The following is a 19,253-nucleotide window of genomic DNA, read 5'->3' as shown; positions in this document are numbered from 1 at the left end:
AACGGTAATTAATTAGTAGTGGAAATAATTTCTGGTAGCATCACAGAAATGTAGCAGTGACAATAATATTGTATGCTGTAATCGCACTGGACAATTAGTGATACAAAACAACTGTTTTACCCTGTGAATAAAAGTATATGTTTTTGTCAATGTACCATAATAACAGAAGCGAAACGCAATATTGTGTCAGGACAATTCACTATTTATGCACAATAAACAAAGGAGCATAGCGCGACAATTTCTGTTCAGCGCCAGACTTGCTTGTAACCTATATCACCAATTATGTTAAGAAAAGTGACGCATTAACTACAACAAAACTCTGACCTTTGTGGGAATGCTTGGAGCAGACTAACATGTGAGCTGGAGTGTTCTGAGACGTTATATTTGGTATATCCAGACCATCCGTCGGCTCTTACTTCGGAAACATGGCTTAAAAATTTTCTCTTCAACGACGTAATCCGATAAAAAAAAACGATCTCTTTACCCGTCGGCTTCCCGTGGCTGTCATGCGACCAGCTATTGCAGTTAATAATACAACAGCTTCTTGGCATTTTTTGGGTTTCTTTTTATCGCTAGTACCTCTTGCCACAAGTTCCCAGAATCCTTTGCGGTTTTACCCCTGAATGACGTCACATTTTCAATCTTTATCCTGGTGGGCCGGTCTCTAGTCAAAATGCCCGGGCCGATTTTTTGTCCCAGTCCAGCCCTGCTGAGGATACTTAGATTTTATATCAGTATGACTGGTTTAACGCCTGTCACTGACTCTGATTTCATCCTGGTACAGCCTCACTGTTATACACAACACTCTCTGATTACCAAACAGGCTGGTGAGAAAACAGGTTCTATTCAAGCACCGCTGTCTGAGTGAGTGGTATTGGGTCACTTACTAGGAAGGCCATGTGACCACACAGAACCCCCTTGCATCATCTCCATCAGTGCTGTTACCATCAGGCGGGCATAATCGAGTCCCCTTGGCTAAGACAAAGGTCAACAGAGGATCGTTTATCCCTCAGCTGTAAATATTTTGAATAATTTTTTTTAATGATGTTATATCCTTGTATTATTACAGACTGATGTTTAACTCTGATGCCCTTTATCAGTGTTTGTGTTACTTGTTTCTATTTAGAGCGGTGTCACTGATGACTTTTCTCTCCGCTGCTTTGTGACAAACAATAAAGTTGTTTCTATTCTCTTGTGCTTTAAGGACACCACCCATGTCCTTAAAGTCCTTCCATATCATCGTTATGTTGCAAACGGTGCAGAATTGTAAACAACAGAGCTGCAGCGCACTCTGCTGGACAAACTATGCAATGACACCATAATCTTTCAGGAATAAAAAGGGACTGCTTTTTCATCATACCCGGAACAAAACACTTTGCAGATGGATGGATGGATGTTAATATGTTAACATATTAACAATTTAACTAATAATATATCTAATATACAAATTTTATACTTAATGAGAGTCAGACATATCCAGATAATATAGGGACAGCAAACAGTGCTTACCACACTGACTTCTGCTCTTGTAAGCCATTGAAATATGAGGGCACCAGCTGTTTTCCCACTCTTGCTTGACATACAAGTTGCTGCTGTATGCAGACTTTGATCCATATATATAGCCTACAACACTGTGCTTAAGCCTTGATAGAGCCTCGTTTCTTTATATTTTGCTAAGGAAACAGGAAATAGGGTCAGCAATTTATGAAAATGTACAAATATCCTTGAAAATAGAGTACATAAGGCAAAGGAGTTTGCAGAGTTCCAACAAAGTTGAAAGTCTGTATTTGGTTTGACCACCTTTATTCTTCATCAGATCTCTTAGGGAAGCTTTCTGGTCATTTCTTTAAGTAGTCTGCAGGAATATTTCCCCAGGCTTCTTTGGATGATCTCTGTCAAAATGATCCCACGCTGCTTCAGTAATGTTAAGGTCCAGTATGTGTTTTTCTATCCAGATATTTTACTGCATTGGTAGTGTGTTTGGAATTTCATGCTGAAAACTGAAGCCCCGGCCAATCAAAGGCTGGTGTACTTTTCTCTGTTCATAATTCCTTCAATTTTCACAAGATCCCCAACACCACTGGCTGAAATGAACCATGACAAACCATGACAGAGCCTCCACCGTCATTTGCAGTTGGCTGTAGACACTCACTGTTGTTACATAATTGGTTACAATTAATATTTAAGTAATTACGTATTGTATAATGTAAATGACAAGCATTATCATTTGTAACCTACTGTTTGACCAGCTCTGAATGAGAGCCTTGTTGTACGACTTGGAAGGATTGAATACAGAAAAAGGACGATCACAATAGTGTCTTTCTCACACTTTTTAGAAATCTTAACAGTTTATAAATGTTAGAGCAGCTGAGCTAGGGGGCTATGTACGGTCACATGTTACGACAGTTTGTTTTTAAGCCCTTATTGAGAATTTACATTCACCAGGAGAATAGAGTCAAAGTCTAATTGTACCCAATGGCATTGTTTTGCTGAACCCATAAAATGAATTAGATTTTCCAAATGCACGTTTCCCTCTACAGTTTAATTTAGTTAAAAAAAAGGACATAACTGCACACGCACAGTATAATGTAAGCAATTTGAAGTTTTGTCGAAATAACAACAGCAACAAAAAGTTGTTTGAGCTTCATTTAGCAAAATGAATAATTAGGAAAGTCAAAATGTTTATAGTATAATTAGTCAGTTGCACTGCTTTCGCGCCCTCTGCTGTACAGAAACACAAAGGACACTAATTGTTGTGTTTCTAAATTCAGACAAAAATATTTTATTTATTATTTAACTATATTTTTTTTAATTAAATGCTGCAGAAAAAACGAATTAAGAAAAAATAAGCCGAATATTCAACATTTATTTTGTAATTTGGCACAAGATATTACGTAACACGGACATAAGAAAATTTGCTCATATCTGGCTGGGAGTTGTAGTTCTTTTCTGCCTCGGCTCTTGCTGAGTTTGGGGCGTAAAGCACTCCAACTCCCGTGATGCCACGGCACTCACCTAAGCCACTAGCTGTGCACGCCTACGCTAAATAAACCCGTCGACTGTAATCCTTACTGTACACACTTGAATCCTCTGCGGGTGTTTTCTGCTTAACTGTTAGCTTTTTTTCCTCCCCCAACTACAGACAAGAAATGGACAACTCTGGGAAAGAGAAGGAAGCTATTCAGCTTATGGCCGACGCTGACAAAAAAGTCAAGTCGTCTGGTTCTTTTTTGGGAGGGATGTTTGGAGGGTAAGACAGCACTGCACCAAAGAACAACAGCTAGCAAGCGTTTAGTGTCAGCGGCAAAGTTGGCACGGAGCCTGTTTCCATTCACACTTGCTTTCACTTAGCTAGCTGAGGTGTCCGTATGTGAACAGGCTAAATGTTATAGAAGTTTAGCTGATTGTTAACGTAGAGGAAGATGACATGCAGCGCAATCGTACCTGCGAGGCAGTTAGCTAACTTAGCTGTTTTTAGGTTTGTAAACAAGCCAGCAGATCACGACCTCCTGCTAGACTTAGCGCTGGCCTTGAGGCTACGCAGCAGACTGTTTTAGCAAGCTTAAAATATCTAATTTATTTACTATAGCTGTAAGTCTTTCCTTTGTTTAATACTGCCTGTTATGTCAGCTTACACATACAGTGTGCTGGTAAGTTCATTAATGTCATTGAACTGTTTATTTCTATTAAATCAGTTTAATGGCAAGTCCTGGATCATGTTTCTTAATTAAATACCCCCCAAAATAAAAAGGACTTAAAAAAATAGAAAACAACGTAATCAGAGTTAAATCACCAGCAGCAGCACATCATCTAATCCTGATGTAATCCGCAGAGGAGTGAATTTATTGCATTAACTACAGTTAATGGTTGCCTTCAGCTGTGACCAACACCCTCGTTAATCCCCATAACTATAGCAATGGCAGATGCTGTCATTAGATTCATGCTATACATAAACTATGGAGGACGCTTGGAGGAGGGGTGAAGTGTATTTTGATTAGGAAGCTCCTAACTCACACCCTCTGGTTTATCTGACCAGTTCTAACCAAATAAACGTTTCTCTTTTATATCTGTACCTGTATTCATGCGTCTTGCTTTCCTAATGGTCGTCATTACAGAAGCTCTATCCAAATCTTTTGCCACTGTCAGTGACCCCAGAAGAGATCAGCATTACCTTATTTAAATCTTGCAAACGTGTGTATATTCTATCCGGTAATGAATAAAAAATATTGTTTGTTTAGACTCTTAATGCAAAAAACCTTCGGCGATAGCCCCGTGTGACTCAGTGGTTTTTTTTTTCTCTAAACCTCTGCACAGATGAGCCCCAGATGTTACTACGCTGCAGTTCTTATCCAGGATAACCATTGCCAGGCTTCATATTGCTAATTCTGTTGCCGGCCAGGCAATGATGTAATCCTCTGCCATGATTGAATGGCCAGAGTATGATTACGACTACAGGGAGCTCCCAGGGGTCTGCTGGCTGTCAAAAGGAATTGAGCTCTATAGTGCCTGTGTAGAAGGTTTATTTAGGACAAGCCAAACATTGCATCTTAGTGGAAAATCTAACAATAGTGTGTCTTTACATATAGCTCAGCATGATCGTCCTTTTCATAAACAAAATGCAATGAACATTTGCACTAAATTCAAAACTGTGTTCTTGTTTTTCTCCTCATATGAATATATTTTTTTAGGGGACATCACAAAGTGGAAGAGGCATGTGAGATGTACTGCAGAGCAGCCAACATGTTCAAGATGGTCAAGAACTGGAGCGGTGCGATGAACTGATTATTGCTTATGACATCCACACCTTAAAATTTTCCACTCACTTTTGCTGCTCTCTTGAACAAGTTTTTATTTTATTTATTTTTTTGGCGCTGTAACTGCAAACTTTGTGAAAGTGCCACACTTAAGTTGGGTTCAAGTTATGCGCATAATTAAGAGTGTCAGCTAAATCCAAAGTGTGCAGTATGTATGTGTGTGTGTGTGTGTGTAACAGTTTGGCATCTCCCTCGTCTCCAGGTGCTGGAAATGCATTTTGCAAGGCCGCACGTCTCCATATGCAGCTGCAGAACAAACACGACTGTGCCACCAGTTTCATCGATGCTGGAAATGCTTACAAGAAGTCTGACCCTAATGGTAAGACCAGGCTGCTAATCATATGTAATACTCTTTATATTCCAACTGTATAAATGAATGAAGTGTTGATTGTGGAGCCCAGAAAGCAGATTCTGTTAATCTGGATGCAGCGTTTTCAGTAATCACTCATCCCAATGGCTTTTTTAGTGGGTGATGAACTATTTCTCTCACTGAAAATGCTGCATTCACATGAGCAAAATCATCTTTTTCTTGAATGGATTATTGATCATGCATTAGACTGAGCTTTAGGCTACAAGGTTTCTATGGAAGCTTCGTTCCACAAAGAAATAAATAATTTCAGGTTACGTATCACAAACGTTTGAGTTATAAGTCAAATTTTTGTGATACGTAACTTAAATATTTAAGTTGGCGCTGTCATTAAGGAAGCTCTGAAGGTGCTACGTGAAAGCCACATGAATTACAAATGAATTTTTGTGTTGCTAGCTGAATCGCCTGGCATTGTTTTCTGCACAACTGCAATATGTTCATGTTTAATGTACACTGGTAGCTCAATGATGCTATCACTGTCCAATTTTGCGTGTGCATGTGTCTGTACCATTGCCATCTGTTTCCAGGTAACAAGGAAAAGGTGTCATTCACTGAGCTTCTTGATTGGCAGAGCTAACTTGAAATTTAATCTTACTAACTCAAAGGTTTGAGAAAATAGCCTGCAATTTCTTCTGTCAGTAGTGGAAACAAAAGCTTCCATAGGTTTCACTGTCAGCCTGCTGTGACTTTGATGTTGGCATGTTAAGCAGCTTGTTCGCAGTGTTGTGTAAGGTTGTTTCTTTGAGCTGCATGGTATTTACCTGTGACTGATGTCACTCTCTTTGTTGATGTGGGGTACTGTCGTCAAATTCATACCATAGCTGCATCTCCTAAAAACCCCGGACAAGTTTGAATCCCGGTGACCTTGAGCTCGAGGTCAAGTTCAGAGATCAAGTTTTCTGAAAATCTTGTGAATGTGATAACCCGAGAACAAGGTTACATAGGATTTTAAAACTGATACCACAGGTGTGTTTACCAGTATTTTTATATTTTACCTTTATAAGTAAGAGGTAAGAAATCTCTTTTATGAAAAGCGTGTTAGATAATTGTATGACTCACACCATTTCACCCCGCTGAAAGAACATCCCGTGTATACCGATGTGCAACACGATGCTGTGCAAGAGAAAGTGTGAGAAAACTTACATGATGTCTAACTGTTCCCTCCTCTTCCCTTAATGCTGCTAAAAGAGGCAATCAAGTGTTTAAATGCTGCCATCGATATATACACAGACATGGTAAGATTTTTATAGTGTCTGATTGTGACTTGTAATTTTATTTTTTCCAAGACTGTACTAGAAGTCCCATCACCTGGATAACCGAAGGCCCTCATACACATCTGTGCTGTAGCAGGCTACCTCTGCCAGTATCATCATATCCACTGCCCATGTTGTGTTTATTGAATGTTGTTCTCCAATTTGCCCTTTTCTTGTTGTTTTTCTTCATGTTCCTTTAAAGAGGGTGATTTTTAAATGTCTTGTAGATGGAGCCCCACAGGCTGCTACTTAACCTCCCCTCTCAGCACTCAGAGTGGAACCTTTCATTGACTTGAGAGGCATCTGTCTGGATAGATCCAGTGTGTAATGATTTTTTCCCCCCTTTCTTTGTCCTTCAGGGAAGATTTACCATCGCAGCCAAACACCACATCAGTATTGCAGAGATCTACGAGTCTGAACTAGTTGATATTGAAAAGGTAATGGTGTCATGTAATCAGATTATACTACCAACTACTGTTAAAACTAATTATGGTGCAAATTTTCTTCAAGGGACATTGAAAATATAAATATAAGGGCTTTTTGTTGCTTTGTCTTCTGTAAAGGCGATTGCACATTATGAACAAGCAGCAGACTACTACAAAGGAGAAGAATCGAACAGGTACTGTCCCCTTTACTAGTATAAAATATTGGATTTTGTCAGTCGTTTTTTCTTTTTGTTTTTTGTTTTTTCAGCTCTGAATTCAGAAATTAAAGCAAAAAGTAATTTCAGGTTTCAGATATATGTGTGCACCCTCATCGAAGCTGTAAAGGTCTACAATAGTCGGCCACAACATTAAACCACCAGCCCAATATTAAATAAGTAACCTCACAACTTCAGCACAGCTCTAACCCATCAGGGCATGGACACAGGCTTCTGGAGATGTTCTCTAGTGTCTGGTGCTGGGATGCTGACAGGTTGAGAGTTAAATCCTTCTTGGATTGATGTCCAGCTGGATTGAGAACTAGCTGAGTTTAGAACAGGGATTTCAAACTCATCTTACATCGTATGTACATTAACTGCACATTTAATCCTTGAAATATCTTAATGCAAGAAAAAGAAGTGCAATCTCTCTAATATGTCCCAGTTCTTCTTCACAATAAGGAAGTGTGTCTGTAGTAATTGAAAGAAATCAGTCAGCATGACTCTTTGAGTTTCAATTGTGAGAAATGAATGTATAAAATAATAGAAAAAGCTATATTTTATTTATTTGTGTTTTTCATTTCTTTCAACTTATAAAAAAAGGTAACGTTTTGTCTTTTAATTGCTTATCTGTTACTTTATTACTGTAGTATGAATGGGTATGGGGGAGGTCTTTATTATTAGGAAACACTGTAAAATTTATGAAAGTACAGATAAAAGTTTAAAATCTATGCCCTCCTTTACATTTTCCAAAGATGTCCAGTTTTTGAGTCTTTGCAAGACCATTTCTGGCTCGTGGGCTTCATGTGTCACACCGCTGGTTTAGAAGATGGGTCGGTTATTTTATCGTGAGCCACTAAAGGGATGTTGGTTGCTGCAGAAGGTATTGCAGCATCGACTCTATATAAGAAAATGGACATAGCTGTGAGACTTCGACCATCGGTTATGGGTTTGTTACATTTTTGCCGCTGCTATGTTAGTTTTATGGACAAAAAGGGTGGTGTGCTAAGTTACCAGCTAGTCCCAGCAAGCTTTGTTAGCAAGCTCCATTTAAACATTGTGCAGGTGCAACACACAGACAGATATCTTCTGATAAGTGCAAAGCAACATACTAATAAAATAGAGAACTAGAGGAACTGCAGTTTTTTTCTTCCCCTTTAGCTGACATTACCAGCTGGTGCAGTAAGATTGTTAAGATACTTGTTTTTTGCATGAACATTCAAGCAAAACAAGATCAAGTGTTATTCACCTCCATCGGTCTGTGATTGTAATGTTGTGGCTGACTGGCGTTAAGCATTGATCACTCACATAGCTGTTTACTGAAGTCTTTGTTCAATAGTCCAATCCATTACACAAGTAGAAAGAGGATAGCCATTAAAGCAGGAACAGTATTAGTTTAAAAATATCAGCAGCTGTTAAATAATCTCTAACCAATAACAAATCTTATCCAGGTGGGCTGAACTGCATAAAACTGTGGCATTGGACGCACTCGTTATTAATAAATCAGCATTCGAAACTAATTTAGCATAGCGCTTTTTGAAAACTGTGCAACACTGGTTTCAAACAGCCCTCATGGTTATACAGGTTGCATTAGATTCACTGTGTGCTGTTTACACACTGTCCTTAGTTCCGCCAACAAGTGTCTGCTGAAAGTGGGAGCTTACTGCGCTCAGTTGGAGCAGTACCAGAAGGCTATCGAGATCTACGAGCAGGTGTGTCTACAGTGCTCTGCTTTGTATTTGTGCATGAGGTTCCTAACTCAGTTTTGACATTTCTGATAAATGTTGAATGATATGGATTTATATCCAGGTTGGAGCCAACACGATGGACAACCCGCTGCTGAAATACAGCGCCAAGGAGTATTTCTTCAAAGCCGCTCTTTGTCATTTCATCGTTGATGAGCTCAACGCTAAGGTGAGTTTACGCCTTCGTGAGTGACTCTCAGGATCTGGGATGATGAATTCTGGAAGAATTTTAACTTTGCCTCTCCGTAGATCGCTGTTGAGAAGTATGAGGAGATGTTCCCGGCTTTTTCCGACTCCAGAGAATGCAAGTTGTTGAAGGTAGCTGGATAGCGGCTTACTTTCTTCCCTTAATCTATTCAGTTTCTATGAGTGACCTACATCTCTTTGTTTTAACAGAAACTCCTTGAGGCTCACGAGGAGCAGAACAGCGATGCTTTCACAGAGGCAGTAAGTCTTGTATACACTGAAAACTCTCTTCTTCTTCTTTTTTAATAAGGCGTTTGGAGAGTGTAGGCGTCCGCTTGTGACTGTTTCAACTTGTAGTTTAGTTAGATTTTCATTCAAGGAAGCTGAAGGCTGGAACTCGGCAATTCTCCATGGACTTTGTATGTGAATGTGTTGCAAAGTGTAGTGTATAGTGCAGCCCGGTAATCATAACAGCTAAACTCATAAAAGACAGTTTAAAATTAACTCAGAGTCACAGAGCGAAAAGCGTCCTCGTGCCAGAAGTTTGAATAAACCAAGTGTAAACCTTTGGGGCTGAAAAATTAAGCCAATCCTGAAATAGATACTTGAGGTTGGTTCCAAAAATGAGTCGGTCCCCACGGACTCCCATATTAAAACGCATGACTGTACTGGAGGAATAACCATAATTACAGCCTGGTATAAAAATTGTTTTGGTCCCTGGGTTAATTTTACTGCTTTTTACAACTGTATAGAGGAATCTTTTTTAACCTTCCCTGTAAATTAATATTAAGGCTTAATTATAAGGGCTTCAGGCTTCAACTCACTGAGCTGACTTTTCAACCATGCAGCTGTCTGACCAATGTACAGTTTGTTGTGCAGTTTATGTAAGTGATATCCTAGTAGTTAGTTACTAAGCACTACTTAGCATGTAGCTGTGTTTGTGTAGCACATCCATACATTCTGTGGTTATAGTTTGCTAACTTCTTCCTGTTTAAAGGGAGTTTTTCCTTCCCGCTGTCGCCAAGTGCTTGCTCAAGTGGGGTCATTTGGTTGTTGGGGGTTTCTCGGTTTTATTGTAGGGTCTTTACTAGAGATGGCACGAAACCACTTTTTAATGTCCGATACCGATAAATTTGGATATCTGCCGATACAGATATGAATCTGATATAGTGTATTTTAGAATCAATAAAACTGTTTTTTTTTATATATTTTGCTGCATTTTGTATAAGTTCATACTCAAGTTTTAAAAAATAAAACACTAAAGCTATTCTATTATACCTTAATGCAAAAAATACACTGCACCCAAAATATTTCATAGTTCAGCAATACTGATCAGTCTAATAAACTTAAACCTGCACCATCCTCTCTAGTCTGGTATTTTAAAGAGTACTTGGCGGAAATATTAAACAACCTAACTAATGGGATTGCCAACAAAAAAATATGGGGAACCACCCCCCACCCTCCGCCTCATGATGCTTAATCGATGTAATCAACTTTAATTTGATATATGTGTAAAACAAATGCACAGAAATCAATTATTTTTCTACAATAATTAAAAAGATTCAACATTTTTCTTCAACAGAATTTTCCCTGTTAATGCCCTACCTGCCCCCCTGGCAAAACTTTGCTAGACCCGCCCCTGCACAGTTACCAGCCGTCAGCTACGTAGAAAAGGATCCTGGTGTAGAAAGTAATATTAAATACATTCTAACAACAGCTTATCAAGCTTAAACGTGCTGCTGTTGTTTATCCACTGGTTTCCTTTTTCTGGAGCAAAGTGGGCGATAAACAAACAAGAGAGACGGACTCGTGACAGAAAAGCCGATCGCCTGATCATTGATCAGTTTCATGATTGAAGTAGCAACAGGAGAGGGAGGGGGGGAGAAGAAGAGGCAGTCGCTCCATATATCGGTTGTTAAGCTTAACGTGGGAATGCTTTAAAACATTTAGAGATGAACTTACACACTTGCTTTACTTCTCTGGGATAGTTTGTAGTTGTACAAATATGGTCAGGCAAGGCTTCAAAACAGGCATCCACAAACCAATAGGTAGGCACCATGGTTATTTTTGGAGTACAGCCTTTTACATAAAGGACCATCTAAAAAGGATCTTGTTTGTGAAAATGCACCACTTTTGATAGAGTGCTGGTGATGCAAAGCAGGTCATTCTAGTTGGAATCCTAATTTGAAGCAGGAAACACTTATTGTGTGTGCCCTTGTCTGCCTGATGCAGGTAAAGGAGTTTGACTCAATCTCACGTCTGGACCAGTGGCACACAACCCTCCTGCTGCGCATCAAAAAGACCATCCAGGGCGATGAAGGGGATCTGAAATGAAAGACACCTCGGGGTAGAAACGCAGCACGGAGGGAAAGTTTATCACGCATGCTTTCAAACACACAAACCAACACACACCCTTACACTCCCCTCACTGTGTATATAGGAGTGTCCACTGATGATTTTTCAATATTTCACTGCTCACTTGCTGTTCTTTCAGAGCACTGTCTTTGTTTCAGCGTGTCTGAATCTGGTCAGAATGTAAATCCTCTCGCCCTCACCTCTGTCTAGAGGATTGCTGCATACATTTTTCTCTTGAAATCTGTCCTGGGGGATTTCAGAGCAGTGTATTCTGTTTTGAAGTTAGTACTGATAAGAAATATTGCATGTTTTGTACAGTTATTGTTTACTAGTCAGATGCAGCTTCTTTCTTTCTTTTTTAAATCTAGTTTATTGTATATTTAAACAGATTATGTAATGTTTCTCATGCTTTGTATGAATCTAAAGAATGTACCATTATCTTAGCTTGTGTTGTTGAGATGGAAACAGAAAGATCTTAAAGCAAAATTCATTTATTACATCCACAAACTCTTATTTAGCTTCCATTTTATCACCACAGGGAGGGTAATGATATGCACTAAGTGTAGACTGTTATACATTTATAGGTAATTTTATTACTGCTGTTTATGATTTGTCAACTTAATGATACTTTGAATGTTTGAAGCTGCGATTTAGAGTTTGTACTGTTGAATGAAAAGCACTGACACAGATCTCCTTACTTCTTATACCCAGGGCTGTAATCCTGTGCTGATGAGCATCATTAGTCACTCATTATGTGCTGTAAACGTATCATAGAAGGTTTACTACTGCACTGTAAACCTTGCAAATGGCCAGTCGCTAAGCATGTCATTGTGTATAGTTCAGTGTTGTGTACTTTCACTATTGTTAGCCAGACCAAAGTGTTTACTAAAGGGTCAGTTGCCCCGTGTACCCAGCTTCTTCCAGGTGGGATAACAGTGGGCTGTGGATTTGATCAGTATGCTTGTGCAAATGGAAATTAATAAAGGCATTATATCCCATACTGTTGTTGCCTTTGGTGTTACCTCAAGCAGGTTAGCTTATCTTGAATAATATTTGTACTCTGGCCTCATCTGTCATGTGTGTGTCATCATGACAAAGTTTTACATGTAAATGATAGCATTTTGTTTTCTATTTAAAAAAAAAAAAAAAAAGCTTAAACTGTAGTTTTTCTTATTCAAGGTTTTCTGTTAAATAGTTTTTTACCCCTCTGTTGTAAAAGGCTGATGTCGTCAGGCAGGCAAGTGGACACCGAACTTTGTGAATGCGATAACTCGAGATCAAGGCAACGTAGGATTTTCAAAATAACACCAAAAGTGTATCTAATAAAATCTCAGACCGGTTTTATTCTCAGTGACCTCAGGGTCAGAGGTTAAGTTTTCTGAAAATTTTGTGAATGCGATAACAAGAAGGTGACATATTTTTGAAATTGATGCCTTAGCTGTGCGTACTAGGAGGCTGAGGGACAATTTCAAACAGAGACAAGTGCCAGGATTTTGAAGGACTTAAGCAATTTTGTTCACAGTTAGATTAAATGATCAAAAGTTCGTTGCTGCTGTTTCACAGCTGCAGTATTTTATATGCAGAGCGTTTCTCTGTAATTAATACAAAAGTGTTGTAAAATATTCTAAACCATGCTTTTGAACATGTGTAATTGATTACAATCTTCACTTCATTTGTATTCACTGGGGTTTGTGTCAGATTAAACTTTAGCTTCACCTCTGTAACAGTGTGATATTGAAATGCCAAACAAAAAGTGCTAACGCTATTCCTGAAACACCAGAACTCAGATAATTATAATAGTGAAAAACTCAAAGAATACACATAAGGTAGCATGATTTGATTTGAGACAGCTAAAAACTCCCCAAAGCCAGTAAAATAAGCTATTTACATTCACCCCCTACACACATCTTATTTTGAGGTCTCAGTTTAGTCCTTTCTTGTTCTTCACTTTGGATACTGGCTGTTTTCTCCCACAATCATTCTCACCAATAACCACAGTCTGAATGTTGGGGTCCGGAGGTTCAGTATCTGAAGCGGCTTTAGAGTCTGAAACTGGAGCCAAAATAGTTTGCGAAGCTGCAGCTTCCAGTACAGATGATGTCGAAACTCCTGGGATCTGTGAGACTGATGCTAAAAACCCCTCAGAAACTGGAACTGAGAGAGTGGATACAGACAGAGAAGTAGAGGGCGCTTCAGAGGACAAGGGGACAGAGTGAGCCATGGACACTGGTAAAGGGAAGGGAACAGGGATGGCTGACCCATCTAAAGAAATGACACTGGTCCCTGTATTGTCAGTGGCTACAATGGGCTGGATCTGAGTCCCTGGTGTGACATCCGTGTGGATAACGGTGATCCCGCCGATAGTGCTGTGGCTGACCAGAGCGATGGCTCCGTGACTGGTCAGCCACTCAGCAGGAACACTGACTGGCTCAGATGGAATCACAATGGAGTCGGTGTGGGTTTTACCACCAGCATCAGGAGCATCGCCAGCATCAGGAGCATCGCCAGCAGCAGTTGTAGCACTTTTCCTGGGCGTGCTCTTATGCTCTCCTGGTCCTGCTTCTTCTGTCTTTATCTTAGTAGGAGATCTGGGCTTCTTTTCCTCCACATTTCCCTCCAGCACCACCAGGTATGTCTTCCACGGAGCATCTGAGTCATGAATCTGAAGGTCAAAGAATCCGATGTTATTTCTGCAGCAGTCAGTGCAGGCTTCTTTCTTTTTTCTGTTTTTTAAGATCTACAATCACTATACAAAAAAATCCAAAAATCATCAGCTTATGTGTCTTTTTTTCTAAATACGGGAACTTCAGCTCCTGCCACAATACAAGTTAAACAAACTCTGTACCCGTGTAGGTGAAACTACTTTTTCTAAGAAGTATTGCTCACCGTAGTGTGCCTGCGTAGGGTGGACTTGTCTGTAAATGTGCGTTTGCAGAGGCCGCACATGTAGGGCTTCTCTCCTGTGTGAATACGCTGATGCCTCTGCAGTGCGTTGAGCTGAGTGAACTGTTTGTCACAGTCTTTACAGCTGTACGGACGCTCGCCTGACAACCACCAAAGAAACAAGAAAATATCAAAAAATATTGAGGAAGAGATTAATGAAAAATCACCTATAAATTCAATGTAATATAACTATTAAATGAAAAACGACATCTACATTTCACCTGTATGTATTTTTAAATGCTGGTGGAGAGAGTTCCTCTGAGCGAAGCCTCTACCACAAGTTTCACACTTATATGGTCTGGAGCCTGTGTGGATGTTTGAGTGGTGTCTCAGGTATTCTTTAGATGCAAAGCTTTTCCCACAGGCTTCGCACATGAATGGCTTCTCTCCTAACACGAGAGAACAAAAAGTTATGGTCTTGTATGTGTAGATAGTTTTGTTTTTAGTGTGCTCACACTTCAGGACTTTTTCTTTAAGAAATACTGTTTGTGGAGATAGACCAAAAAAATAATCTCCAATGAGCTTTAAGGGAGAAACTATAGGCGCAGAGGATAAAAACTGTAACACATCCCAACGAAGCATCCTCAGGTGATTAGCTGTTTCAAGATATTTTAATGAGGGTATTTTTTAAAAACCTAACACTTCATGAATCAGAAAACAGCCATTAATGCTAATGCCAGGTGCTGCTAATCAAATGTACTTAATTCGCTGATCATCCGCAAGCGTGAGCACGTCTATAAAAGCAGATGTTTTGGTAGTTTGCTGGTCTGGATGTGCAAACAAACTGAACTCAAACTCAAATCGTGCAATGCTCAGATGCAATGCAAAAAACCCAGGATGTTAAATTTTAAAGTTTATTGGGCACTACGGGGGAAAAAAAAAAAAGAACAGGACAGCACAACTTAGGTTTGGAAAGTTGGATCTTACCAAACCACGAGACTTTTGGGACAATTTCCTTTGGACAGACCAGGTGACAAATTGAGATATTTGGCCATAATGCACAGTGGCACATTTGGCAAAAAACAAACAAACAATACTGACTTTCCAGCCCGATGGTGGAGGAGTGATGTTTTGCAATCACAGGACCTTGACAACTTGCAGTCATTCAGTTGACCTCCTCTGTATGCCAAAGTATTCTAGAGTCAAATGTGAGGCCATCTGTCTGACAGATAACAGCTGGCTGAAAATGGGTCATGCAGGACAGGATAACGATGCCAGGCACAGCAGCAAATCTCCAACAGAATGACTTTAAATTAAAAGAATCAAGTTGCTGCAATGGCCCCAAGTCCAGACCTCAACCTGACGCAAATGCTGTGGTAGGAGTGTACAAGAGCTGTGCATAAATAAATGCCAGCAAATTTCAATGAACTGAAACAACACTGCAAAGAAGAGAGGGCCAAAATTCCTCCACAACACAATGAAAGACAGATAAAGCCACGCAGAGCTCAATTCCTTCAAGGTATTGCCGCTAAAGATGGCTTACAAGCTACTCAATCATGGGGTGTATTTAGTTTTTAATATACTGCATAAAGTCATGTGAAAACTTTCTTTTTCTTTTCTTCCCGCAGGTCTGTAATGCCAAAAATGACCAAAGCACAGAAATGTAAAGAAATGACAAGATGAAACATGCTCTTGATGACAATGCTCAAATCTGATTAGTTATTAATGTTCAATTATGGTTTTACCTGTGTGCGATCTCTTATGGTAGGCCAGCATGTGCTTCTGAGTGAACCGTGCATCACACTCATCACATGCAAATGGCTTCTCTCCTGTGTGAGTCCTACACATGTGTAAACACACAGGTTTAAACCTCATCATCTGCTTACACATACACTACATAAACATGTAGGATGCACCAAACACACAGAACTGCCATTAAAAAAACAGTCCAGTTGTTCTTTGACGGTAAAGTAACATAGGAGGCTCTCGTGCCTGATCTCCAATTGATGGCAGCACCTTCAGCCTGATATTCCAGCTGTTTCTGGTGAAAGTAGTCTATATATAAAGATGCCTGGTCTGAGCTATTAATTTAGCATACTGTTCTCCAGGAAGGCTGAAGGTGATGCATTTCATGACTAAGTAGCGGGATGCTAATATCAAAGGATTCACTATAAAGAGAATAACTCAAATGACCCCCTTAATACTCTCCCAAGATTAAAAGCTTTCGGTCAATTTCTTGCTTTTGCAGGCCCACCCCTACCCCGAGGCTTTATTTAACCACCTCCGTACCTGCGGTGCATCTTGAGGGCAGAGTTCTGGGTAAATCTGGCCCTGCAGTCAGTACACTCATAGGGTTTTGTGCCTGTGTGTGTCCTCTCGTGCAACAACAGGGCAGTTTTGGAGCTGAGTGATTTCCCGCAGTCAGGACAGATGTGTCGCAGATTGCGTTCATGCACCTAAGCAGCCGCGACAGAAACTCCACATAAAAAAATGTGACTCTCACAGAAATTGGATTATTACAAATTTAATACTTTTTATCATTAAAATAACATTAATATGGCTGTTAGAAATTCTACCGGTCCTCACCTGTCTTTGATGGCGGACGACATCCTTCTTTCGCTTAAAGGTCTTGTTGCAGGATTCGCAGACAAAGAGCCTCTCGTTACTGTGAACGTGCTTTTCGTGGATCTTCAGATTGCTGCGGTTTGCAAAGGTCTGCGAGCAGGTCTCACAGCGATAAACCACATCTGCTTTCACGCCATGGTACGTACTCACCAAGACACCAACAAGTTGCAGCATTATTTAAAAATATATACCATGTACATTATGATATAATGCACATACTGTACTGTACGTTGCAGTGCATAATTCCAGCTATATTAGAGCTAAAGCATTATTATCATGTTACCTGATATGCTTTAAGTAGCTCTTCTCATAGTGGAAAGTCCGCTGGCACTTGTTGCACTGGAACTGGGCCTTGGATGATTGTTTTAAAGTCTGCTTGGATTGTTCCTCCTCATCCTCCTCCTCCTCTCCGGGTGGTAAAAACAACGGGTCTTCAGAATCCTTACTCTGCGCATCGTCCTCACATTCCCAGTCATCCCCATCAGAGGCAGGGTCTCCCAGTGAACACTCGTCTTCTTTGGCTTTTTCTTTCTCTGGCTCAGCTTTATCTTCAGTCCTGCTCCCATCCTCCTCTCCATCTTTATCAATAGTTTGATTTTTGATGTTTAAAGGCACTATTTTAGTACAAACGCCTCTCTGTTGCACCTTACTGCCAGACGGTTTCACCTGTAGCTTTCTTCCCCGCCTTTTTTCATCCCTCACTGTTTTCTTTGCCTTGAATCTTTTTGAAGTGACTTCTGTCACCAGCCTATGTGGAGACAGCTGCCGCTTAACCAGCAAGCTTCTACGATGCCTCTTCCCGTTTGCCTTTTCTTCCTTTTGAGCACCATGCACATCATCTGGAGCCACAACTTTTGAGCTTTTCTTTGTGGGCTTTTGTATCATTTCTGCGCTTATGGCTTCGCCGCAAACCTTCAGCAGATCATCACAGTCCAAAAACTCTGCCGCTGCTTGAACATTACCTATCTTGTCTCTGGCAACTTCAACTTTACCGGTGTACACAAATTCCAGAAATGCAGAGAAATCCTCCGAGTGCATATTTGAGAGAGACAGTTTATCACGAGATGCGTCCGGAGACAGCAGAATTTTCTTGAAGTAGCCACTGGATGCAGCAAGCATCACCTGGTGGGCATGAAACTCCTCCACATCTCCCTCATAGTCCACCTGCACGGTGACGTCACTCAGCTGACCTTGCAGCCTCAGGTCATGCAGAGAAGCCAGAATGTGCTCATGATGCGAGCCTGAGGTAAGCTGGACCGCTTTGCTCCCCATCGTTCACTCGGGCACCTGAGAAAAACACGAGCTGTAATTGGCTGGGTTTGTTACTCAGCACTGACATTTGTGTATGTGCTATGAAAAGACTATACCGGCTTAAATCTACATTAGCTTGAGCCATCGTTAGAAGAGGCTAACTTTACAGCAGTTAAAGTGACATTTAGTCTATTAGGAAATGAGATGAACACAATAATAGGGAATTGGCAGTTAATAATTAACTAGAGGGCAGTAAATGCTCAGCGAGTTCCTTAAAATGACCCCGATGTCAGAAAAACTTACATATAATTACTTAAAGTGGTTTAAATGTAACACGTTTGTGGTTTTGTCTCGATACCACTCACTGACAGCAAATGCTAACAGCAGCGTCACATGCACTGTGGCAAACAAGCTAGGTTAGCTACAAAAAAATTAGCACTTCGTATGTAACTAATGTGTGTTTCTTTGGTAACACAACATCGTAGCACGACACGCTGCACGCAGTGTAGCAGCCAGCAATATACACAGCGAAACGAAGCAAGTTTTCTTACCGTAAACTCGGTAAAATGGCAGCCCTTCAGAAATGCTCTACTCGGCGGAGAGCACTTCCTGGAACAAGTCACTCACGAAAACGGCACTTGTCTCTTTACTTTGCCGACATCCGGTGCCGTTTAGACTGATTTGGGATCAGTCTTTATTTTGCAGTCGCGTTTAAAATCGTAATTTGCTGAGTACAGCTGCTGTTTCTGGGTCGTTTTGTGTCGGGTTATTGACTATAAGCGCAGGACCTTATCTAAAACTAGACGGTGTTCGAACGTTTGTTCACCCGTGACTACTGTTGTGCTAATTTAGCTAGATAGCACTTTATATCGGTTTACCTTTGCGCCAAAATACTGTCCATTTGCTTAATCAATAGGATACTGCAGTCTTCATGCTACTGCAACTGCCTTTATTTTGTGTGAAATAAACTGCTTACAGAACAATGACAGCCAAGTCCCCGTGTTACCGTAACTCTTAATCGCTATAGAAGATAATGCTTATGAAAACATTACTCCTAGAACCCACATGGTGGCAGCATGGCACAGTAGGACAGCAACGCGCTATACACCGCTTGTGTTGGGTTAAAAAAACACT

The 19,253-nt window shown here is 40.3% G+C and overlaps 2 protein-coding genes across 3 annotated transcripts; one reads left to right on the top strand and one right to left on the bottom strand.

Moving 5' to 3' along the window:
* The first annotated feature begins 3,037 nt into the window (after window positions 1-3,037).
* On the top strand, window positions 3,038-12,358 carry napbb (N-ethylmaleimide-sensitive factor attachment protein, beta b). The gene is made up of 11 exons (XM_026142820.2): window positions 3,038-3,250; window positions 4,689-4,768; window positions 5,017-5,133; window positions 6,370-6,416; window positions 6,794-6,871; window positions 6,998-7,053; window positions 8,702-8,786; window positions 8,884-8,988; window positions 9,069-9,137; window positions 9,216-9,266; window positions 11,238-12,358. Exons 1-11 carry the CDS (start codon window positions 3,150-3,152, stop codon window positions 11,337-11,339), a joined length of 891 nt encoding a protein of 296 aa, XP_025998605.2. The 5' UTR covers window positions 3,038-3,149; the 3' UTR covers window positions 11,340-12,358.
* Window positions 12,359-12,678: 320 nt separating this feature from the next.
* gzf1 (GDNF-inducible zinc finger protein 1) lies at window positions 12,679-18,810 on the bottom strand. Of its 2 annotated transcripts, none has more exons than XM_026142815.2 (8): window positions 18,671-18,810; window positions 17,152-18,155; window positions 16,830-17,013; window positions 16,533-16,699; window positions 15,989-16,083; window positions 14,525-14,692; window positions 14,247-14,404; window positions 12,679-14,022 (listed from the first exon to the last, which is right to left on the bottom strand). In XM_026142815.2, the coding sequence occupies exons 2-8, from the start codon at window positions 18,138-18,140 to the stop codon at window positions 13,282-13,284; spliced, it is 2,502 nt and encodes an 833-aa protein (XP_025998600.2). In that variant the 5' UTR covers window positions 18,141-18,155; window positions 18,671-18,810; the 3' UTR covers window positions 12,679-13,281. The 2 variants fall into 2 exon arrangements, with proteins under 2 accessions (XP_025998600.2, XP_025998602.2); XM_026142817.2 differs by lacking the exon at window positions 18,671-18,810 and adding an exon at window positions 18,423-18,561.
* Between the last annotated feature and the right edge of the window lie 443 nt (window positions 18,811-19,253).

Source organism: Astatotilapia calliptera, chromosome 15, assembly GCF_964374335.1.
Source record: "Astatotilapia calliptera chromosome 15, fAstCal68.1, whole genome shotgun sequence".
In the NCBI taxonomy this organism is placed as follows: domain Eukaryota; kingdom Metazoa; phylum Chordata; class Actinopteri; order Cichliformes; family Cichlidae; genus Astatotilapia; species Astatotilapia calliptera.
The sequence above is the reverse complement of the archived record's forward strand: the minus strand, read 5'-3'. Positions and strand labels throughout refer to the sequence as shown.